The sequence below is a fragment of the Micromesistius poutassou genome, assembly GCF_964030765.1.
Source record: "Micromesistius poutassou genome assembly, chromosome: 3".
Lineage (NCBI taxonomy): Eukaryota > Metazoa > Chordata > Actinopteri > Gadiformes > Gadidae > Micromesistius > Micromesistius poutassou.
Genome location: NC_140273.1, coordinates 20,160,783 through 20,169,493, shown reverse-complemented (window position 1 = coordinate 20,169,493; position 8,711 = coordinate 20,160,783). Strand labels below are relative to the sequence as shown.

The 8,711-nt window shown below is 51.1% G+C and overlaps 1 protein-coding gene across 2 annotated transcripts; it reads right to left on the bottom strand.

Annotated features, from left to right (window-relative positions):
- Positions 1-3,762: 3,762 nt before the first annotated feature.
- etaa1a (ETAA1 activator of ATR kinase a) lies at positions 3,763-8,381 on the bottom strand. Of its 2 annotated transcripts, XM_084465543.1 has the most exons (7): positions 8,327-8,381; positions 7,954-8,218; positions 7,478-7,651; positions 7,137-7,210; positions 6,237-6,340; positions 4,639-6,113; positions 3,763-4,306 (listed from the first exon to the last, which is right to left on the bottom strand). In XM_084465543.1, the coding sequence occupies exons 2-7, from the start codon at positions 8,174-8,176 to the stop codon at positions 4,191-4,193; spliced, it is 2,166 nt and encodes a 721-aa protein (XP_084321669.1). In that variant the 5' UTR covers positions 8,177-8,218; positions 8,327-8,381; the 3' UTR covers positions 3,763-4,190. The 2 variants fall into 2 exon arrangements, with proteins under 2 accessions (XP_084321669.1, XP_084321668.1); XM_084465542.1 differs by lacking the exon at positions 8,327-8,381 and having other exon boundaries at positions 7,954-8,309.
- Positions 8,382-8,711: the final 330 nt, after the last annotated feature.

Here is an 8,711-nt window from a genome sequence, read left to right as displayed (position 1 = left end):
CAACAAATGTGTGGGTATTAGACCAACCTTCTAGGTGCTACACACTTTCTACTGATGGGAATCTGAACGGAAATATCCAAGGATATTTCAAGAGTTTTAGGTTGTAATCCGAATGTTTCTGTTGTCTCTTGGGGGATTAACAGTCATTTTTTAAGAGATAAAAAAACAGTTCCTATTCATAATACTTACCGGCTTTCATCGGTGGGGAATAGGCTCCATGCCCGTTGTGTTACCAGAGGGCCGTAGGCTCCGTGCCCGTTGTGTTACCAGAGGGCCGTAGGCTCCGTGCCCGTTGTGTTACCAGAGGGCCGTAGGCTCCGTGCCCGTTGTGTTACCAGAGGGCCGTAGGCTCCGTGCCCGTTGTGTTACCAGAGGGCCGTAGGCTCCGTGCCCGTTGTGTTACCAGAGGGCCGTAGGCTCCATGCCCGTTGTGTTACCAGAGGGCCGTAGGCTCCATGCCCGTTGTGTTACCAGAGGGCCGTAGGCTCCGTGCCCGTTGTGTTACCAGAGGGCCGTAGGCTCCATGCCCATTGTGTTACCAGAGGGCCGTAGGCTCCGTGCCCATTGTGTTACCAGAGGGCCGTAGGCTCCGTGCCCGTTGTGTTACCAGAGGGCCGTAGGCTCCATGCCCGTTGTGTTACCTGCATGTGAACAGTGAGTTTATCCGCACGGTTATCTTTGAGATGCCACTTTAAGTTTTGTGGTACCAGGTACTTCAAAGACCATTGATCGGCAGACATGCATTTAGAAACACGCAAACATAAACGTTTGACTTAGTTACGTTTATTTAAGGGTTGCACCCAGACGCGGATTAACGTACCGGCTTGCCTAGGCTGCAGACAAAGGGGCCCAGGTGTGCAAGGAGCCCTGGGTTGGCCAGATTATTTTAAATTAAATTAAAAAATAATAATAAAATTAAAACTTGACACCTATTGACCCATAACAAGAATCATAAAAAATGAAGCAGCTGATGGGGTAGATGTGTGGGCCAGGTTCATAAAGTCAATTTTGTGTGTAGCGGCAACATTTCTGAGAGAAACTGATAGCGTAGCGAAAAAGTGAAAGTCATTTGTATGGATTTTTTTAATTTGAGTATAGGCCTACCTCTTGGGTTAGAACGCTAAAGTGTGCAACCCAACCGTTGGCCATCTAAAACGTTTGGGTAGACTTTACACAAGTTCTGTCTGGGCAGTGTGTGTGTGTGTGTGTGTGTGGACCTCTCCAAAGCCTGCGAAGAGAGATCTCTTGTGGGACGTCCTACTCCGGATTGGTTGCCCCATCAAGTTCGTCAACATCCTCCATCAATTTCATGATGGAATGACTGCCAGGGTGTCAATTAGAGGTGCGCACAGGGGTAAGACAAGGGTGTGTATTGGCACCAGTGCTTTTTAACATCTTCCTCTTGTGTGTCACCCAGCTTCTCCACAAGGGGATTGAAGACAACAGTGGGGTCACGGTAGCGTATAGGCTGAACGGTAACCTCTTTAACATCAGGAGGCTGCAGGCAACAACCAAACTGCACAGAGGAAGAAGCATACTTGAGTTGCAGTATGCAGATGACTGTGCTCTTGTATCTCACTCTCCAGTCTGTTCTAGATGCAGCTGTTGGGGCGTACAGCAGGATGGGGCTGACCATCAACACCACCAACACAGAGGTAATCTGTTAATGGAGCACCAACATCCCACCCACACCCCCCAGTCTTCACTGTAGCAGGGGGAAAACGGTCCGTCGTTCCAGCTTTCAGATACCTGGGGAGCATTACATCTGAAGACAACAGCATTGACAATGAGGTCCAAAACAGAATGAATCAAGCATCAGCTCAGCTGCCTATGGGAGACGCAGGCGCCGGGTTTGTCAGAACAAGAACCTTCATCTAAACACAAAACATTGTCTACTAAGCAATCTGCATCACCACCCTCCTCTGCAGCTGTGAAGCCTGGGCTATTTACAGCCGCCACATCAAGTCTCTGGAACAGTTTAACATCCACTGTCTGCAGCGCATCCTAGGAGTCACTTGGCGTGACCGAGTGCCGCACACTCGGTCACAGATCCTTGGGAGAACAGGCTGCAAATGTATTGAGGCCACAATCACTCGGCACCAACTGCGTTGGCCGGGGCACGTCACAAGGATGTCCTACAACGGTCTGCCCCGCAGAGTGTTATACGGCCAGCTACACCAAGGTCAGCGCTCTGCTGGAGGCCAGAAGAAAGGCTTTGAAGGCCAGATAAAAAATGGCGCTTAAAAAGGTGCAAAATAAAACCTTGAGACTTGGAGAATATCGGCTGTTGACCGCAACACCTGGCGGCAGCTGTGTCTAGATGGGACCCATACAGTGGAGGAAAAAAGGACTGCCAGAAGAAGACGTTAAAGAGGGCTCAGGAAAAACACACACACACCTCAGTACCGTGTTTACATGCCCCACCTGCAACAGAACCTGTGGATCCAGGATTGGGCTAGAGAGATGGACGTCATCATGGACAACTGCAAGCAAGAGTGTGAGTGTGTGTGTGTGTGTGTGTGTACCCCCGGTTATCTTAAAATGGGCCCCTATGGAGACGGAGGCCCTATCTTGGAAATCCTCGTGCTCTTGACTTAAACTGGTCCTGATCGTGTCCAACTCACACAAGTCTGAGAGACATTATTTTAGGAGGAGTCTGTGGTTTGAGGCTAGGTTCCTCAGACATGGCTGGGTGTCTGCCTCCGCTCAAAGCTAAATGCTAATGTATGGCATTCACATCTATATCATATCACAACAAATTATGCCATGCCGTTGTTTGCTATGAAGTCGTGATTGATCACATTGAAGCACCAGTAACAGCTGACCAGTGTCACAGTGATCCATTAAAGCACCAGTAACAGATGACCAGTGCTGTATACTTCAGATTTCTTTCCTATTTAACATTATTAAAATAGTTTGTATTTTTACTGTTTAATCCATTTAGCCTTGAACTGTTAAAATCCTTTATCCTGGGTTCAGCTATTCAACATTTCTAAACGACTTAAACTGTCACTTTAAACATATTCTTAACCTGACTTTACACTACAGCACTCAACGTTTTGTAAACTTTTATTAGTCACTTTGGATAGTAGCCAAAATACACTGTAAAGTAACAGGTCTATTAATTAAATGCCTGCATTCAAAGTACGTTCAAAAGTGTCAAACGTGCTTCCAGGCTGGAATCGTGGCACAAGCTTGAGACAATGAGGGGGAAAAAAACCTGGGAAAAGATCCCATTTCTGTGCCACTGATTTGTAGTCATGTTGCACACACACACACACCTGCCGATAGTGCAACTTGGCTTACACACTGTAGCCGCGGGTTGCTCTCTGTGTGAGCAGACATCTGCCAGTCGTTCTAATGAGCAGACTGTGTCCACACGGCTTGACTGCTCCCAGCAGCCTATCTGGTTTCTGCTCAGGTAGCTACCCGTAGCGCATTAAGCGACTCCTCCCTTCTCACACACTGCATGGCGCCGCTGATGATACTGCGTGGTTCTGTCCACCGTTGGCCAGGTGGTGTTTTAGCGGCATGTGCGTGTATGTAACACGTCTACATCTAACTAACTAACCCATCTGGACCCGTCGTGTTGTTCAGGTTTCACCCGCGGCCCATCATAGGCTGCTGTCATCCAGGAAGGGAGGGCAGAGATCATACGCTCATCTTGTAAAGTCATTGGCCAAAATACGGGCGTGGCTCCTGGCCATCTCGTGACACAGGGCCCCCTGGAGAGCGAAGCAGTGACGCATCAAGACGCGTGTGTGAGTAAACCCGTCCTCAGGTTGAACTTTATTTACAGAACTTAACAAACACAAAAATATATATTATAAACAATTTCGAGTTTTTGCTTGAGATTGAAACATTTCAACTGGTCCTCCAGGTCAGCCTGTACCTTCACGTGGCCATTGGGGGACGCTGGTGTCTGGTATTTGCCCCCTGGGGGGCACTTCTCTCAGCGTAGAAGAGCTTCAGACCAAACGTGCTAGATTCAATGTATCCGTTGACGATCCTTTAAATGGCTAATCCTAAAAATTATTAGATTAGCGTTAAAAAAAGACAGTATAGGTAGAAACAAAGCAGTAAAGTCGAAGTGAAACATGCTGCGTTCCTGCGTCAGATATATAACAACCGTCCATGCACATCAGAGGGGACCGACGGCCCCGGGGGGTTGAGGGGCCCCTGCTAAGAGCTCAGCGGCCCCGTGTTGGGGCGACCAGGTTCTGGGGCCCCTGCAGGTGCTGCCGTCTCCTCTCCTGTGCCTGCCTCTTCTTGAGCTCGATCTCGGCCATCGAACACTTCTTGGGCCCTGTGAAAGGCACAAGAAAAAGCCAGTTCCACACCGTCGCTCAGAGCATCTGCCTCCACCGAGGCGGCTTCCACAAAACCCCCGCTGACGTCCCAACGTCACGTACAACGGGTCGGATCCCAGTGGACCGGTGACCATCAATGTGTGTGTTCCAACTATGGAAGAGCTTTATAACATGCTTGTGGTGGGATTTTAGTGTGCGGTTGGCCGGTTGTTACTAATGGCTGCCAACAGCCGTATGTGTTGATGATGCGTCAGCCTCTTATGACACTCATAACAGATGCATTATTCACCTCGTCAAAGAAGGTGAAACAGGACATTTGACAGCTTACCTGCGGGGACCATCTTGACGCTGGGGCTCGGCGGCTTCTTAACAGAGAACTGACCCTGATCTCCAGCCGCGGCTTTGGGTGGAGGTCCTCCCCCATAGCGTTGAGAAGGGCCCGCAGTGCTAACTGGTGCGTATTTGAAGGACTCTGTGCCGGTGGTCTTGATTCTAGGCAAGGCGTTCCCTGTGAAGGGGCTGGCGGACAGCCCCGACGGCTGCGCGCGGTCCGGGCGCGGCTGTGCGCTGGGTAGCGAAGGCTGTTTCAAGAGCTTTACGTCCGGGCGACCCTTCTGCTGGTCCCCGGCTGCCGCCAGGGCCGGCCTCTGGGTGGCCTGGCCGAGCTTCTTGTCCAGCGACAGGGGTTGCTGTGGCGCCGCCGGCCTCTCCAGCACCGCCGCTTGAGTCTCCAGGTCCTCACACATTTGACACAGGAGGTCGTCGTCGTCGTCGCCTTCCTCGCCCCAAAAGGGCTCAGAGGAAAACAACTCGTCCAGGTCTTGGTAGTCGTCGCTGGCCGGCGCCACGGGCGGAGCCTCTCGCCCCGGGGCCGCGGCGGAAGAGCTGACGGTCGCCGTGGCCTGGATGTTGGAAGACCTCACCGGTTGGTTTTCCTTCATCGTGTTTGAGGTGACGGGAGTCGTCAGGTCCAAGGTGCGTTTGGCGTTGGCGAGGGAGGTCTTGGGCTGCGGGCCGGCAGGGGGTCCAGGGGGCGGCACTTCCCCTGGAGGGTGCGATGGCCTCGAGCTCGAGACAGGGGGAATCTTCCTTGACAAAGCCTCGCTCTGCGGTGTGCCGCGGTTTGTCGCGGACGCCTTGCTTGCTGCCGCGTCCTTCCCGATGAGGCTCAGAGGATTTACGTCCAATTTGAAAGTGGTTCTGTTTTTCGCCATTCTGGGCTCCTTTTCTGCCGGGCCACCTCCCCCCCCCAGCCTGCCTGGTGTGCCTCTAGAGGGATGCGTGCTGCCAGGGAGGGCCCCGTCCCATCCTCTTTGTGTGGAGCAGTGCTTCGGCGGGGCAAAGCACGGTGGATTTGGGGTAACTTCCATGACTAAGGTGTCATTGAGGAAATCATCGTTCTCCCAGTCGTCGTCAAACTGGAACGCAGCTGGACAGTCTGCAGCAGGCGTGGAAACGGGAGGAGTTGCACGGCGCGGGGCCCCGCCCGCCGTCCCGGAGCTGGAGCTCTCCGGGGACCCGAGGCATACCATCTGGCTGAGGTTTCCGGTGTAGTCTTGCATCGGCAGGTCAACGTCATCTTCCATGTGGAAGTCCCGCAGCCCATGGACAGGGGAGGGGTTCCTGCTGGCCGTCTCTGGCGCTGGCGGAGGGGGGTCCGCCCGCGGGGGTCCTTCCGAGATGTTCTCTGACAGAAGCTCCGAGGTTTGCTTGTGCATTTCCTCCGCCTGTTCCTTTTCTTTCTGAATCATGTTTAAGTCGAACTGCTTGGCCAGTTTCAGCAGCTCGTCTACTCCGTTGGGCCTGGGGTTCGGAGCACAACAGAACGGGTTACACTGCTCTGTTAGTCAGGATGGAGCAGAGACCATCGCGCCCGTGGAAACAGAGACCATCGCTCCACCCTAATGCAGAACTGACGTGGAGTACCTTGGGGACTTCCTCTTGGGGTGGTGCTCCTCTGGAGTACAGGGAAGAGCACCGATTTCAAGCCACCCCTGCAGAGCGGGCTCCATCACCGCCGGGCGTCCATGCTGCCAAGAACAAGGAGGCACAAGGAATTCACCCCGTCCTTACACACATCTGTCCTTACCAGAGACATACATTACTGCTATGGACTATAGCAGGAGTGTATTGTGGACTATAGCTGTAGTGTGGACTATAGCAGTAGTGTGGTGTGGACTATAGCTGTAGTGTATTGTGGACTATAGCTGTAGTGTGGTGTGGACTATAGCTGTAGTGTGGTGTGGACTATAGCTGTAGTGTGGTGTGGACATAGCTGTAGTGTGGTGTGGACTATAGCAGTAGTGTGGTGTGGACTATAGCTGTAGTGTGGTGTGGACATAGCTGTAGTGTGGTGTGGACTATAGCAGTAGTGTGGTGTGGACTATAGCTGTAGTGTGGTGTGGACATAGCTGTAGTGTGGTGTGGACTATAGCAGTAGTGTGGTGTGGACTAGAGCAGTAGTGTGGTGTGGACTAGAGCAGTAGTGTGGTGTGGACATAGCAGTAGTGTGGTGTGGACTAGAGCAGTAGTGTGGTGTGGACTAGAGCAGTAGTGTGGTGTGGACTAGAGCAGTAGTGTATTGTGGACTATAGCAGTAGTGTGGTGTGGACTATAGCAGTAGTGTGGTGTGGACTAGAGCTGTAGTGTGGTGTGGACTATAGCAGTAGTGTGGTGTGGACTAGAGCAGTAGTGTGGTGTGGACATAGCTGTAGTGTGGTGTGGACATAGCTGTAGTGTGGTGTGGACATAGCTGTAGTGTGGTGTGGACTATAGCAGTCATGTATTGTGGGCTACAGGGACTGAAGAAGGGGTGACAGAACCAACCATGGGAGCTATTCTGCGGACAATTTCTGAGATTCCGATTGTAGCCCCCGCTGAACGACTTTTGCCTCTTTTCCCTGGACAAACAAAGCATGTGCCGTGGCAATGCATGTGGTTTAATGATCACGTTCACTGCTCAATCAATACATAACGCAGTAATTACATAGAATCAAATCATACAAAAACCCATAGCTATAAAAAAATATATAGAAAGTGTTTGGATGGATTTTGGGTTACAGACATTTGTATGGCATTATATCCTACCATATTCATTTAGAATTTAAATAGACCAGAATATTTTTTTATTCATTCAATAAACATTAATCAGTTAACCGTGTGTTTACCTGCCCTGACAGGGGAAGGAGAGTTAGCATCCCACACAATGTCCTGTTGAAACTCCCCATCATTGTTTGGGGATTCGACGCCAAAGCCAGTGGCATATGCAGACCGGGTCATTCTGGTTGGCGTATTGAATGCATGAGGTGGTGGGGCCCAGATGTGTCTGTGTCGGAGGGGAGCTGTGAACGTACAATTTAAAGGGTTTGAACATGAAGGCAATAACTGTTCATATCGTTTAGCCTAGGCTTAACGTCGATGGGATCATGGTGTTGAATGATCGTTTACTTTGAGGGCCATCCGAACCGTTGCAAACGCATTGTTATAAACGTGTAACTGAGCGCTGTACCACTTCGGTGGGTAAATCACGCACACTAACTTATACAAAGTAATGAAGAAAACCAAACTACTGCCAACAATCATCGGAAACAACAGACTACCTATGAAACAGGAAGGATCAAAAGGTCAACACGGGCACACCGACCTGTCTCCCTGGTCTCCGGAGCCTGGGTGGCCGGGGACTGGGGCGCCTTGCTCAGTGTTCTGGAGGCAGGCCTCCGCGGGGACTGCGGAGCCTTACTCAGTGTTCTGGAGGTAGGCGCCCCGCCCGGGGAATGGGGCGCCAGGCTCAGGACTTTGGAGGTCCTCCTCAGCCGGTTGGCCCAGGAGGTCGGCCCCTCCGGCGGGTCTGCTGGAGCTCGGTCCATGGCGGCCAGCCCGGCAGTTTCCAGCTAGGAGGACTCCGGCCGCTGCATACGGGTCGTCCGCCAATGGCAACAAAGTTACGATCAATTGAGATTTCGTTTAAAAAAAAATGTTGTTTTACACTCGAGAAGTGGAGGGAAGTCCAAACCTACCGCCATGTTATTGTTCCCGGCATGCAATTCGGCGATGACTTGAGGGACGTCAGCGATGCGCATGCATGTGCATGCTCATCGCGCATGCGCATGCATTGTGCATGCTCATCGCGCATGCACATGTGATTTTTATTTATTTGACCATGTGCATGCTCATCGCGCATGCACATGTGATTTTTATTTATTTGACCATGTGCATGCTCATCGCGCATGCACATGGTCAAATAAATAAAAATCACATTGTAGCCATGAGCATCAATAGTATTATGGTCAGAAATGAAGAAATGAAATGAGAAAGCTGCTGCTATAATCTAAAATTTAACTATGAAATGACTATGAGCTATTCGCTTGTTGTTGATAAGGTAAATAACAACTCAAACTTGAT

What these genes read in the sequence shown, in the direction of transcription:
- etaa1a (XM_084465543.1), bottom strand. Translation starts at nt 8,176, where the DNA reads ATGGACCGAGCTCCAGCAGACCCGCCGGAGGGGCCGACCTCCTGGGCC. An exon ending in TCCGGAGACCAGGGAGACAG is followed by an intron (nt 7,652 to 7,953) that starts GTCGGTGTGCCC and finishes GTACGTTCACAG; the next exon opens with CTCCCCTCCGACACAGACAC. An exon ending in TCCGCAGAATAGCTCCCATG is followed by an intron (nt 6,341 to 7,136) that starts GTTGGTTCTGTC and finishes TGTTCTTGGCAG; the next exon opens with CATGGACGCCCGGCGGTGAT.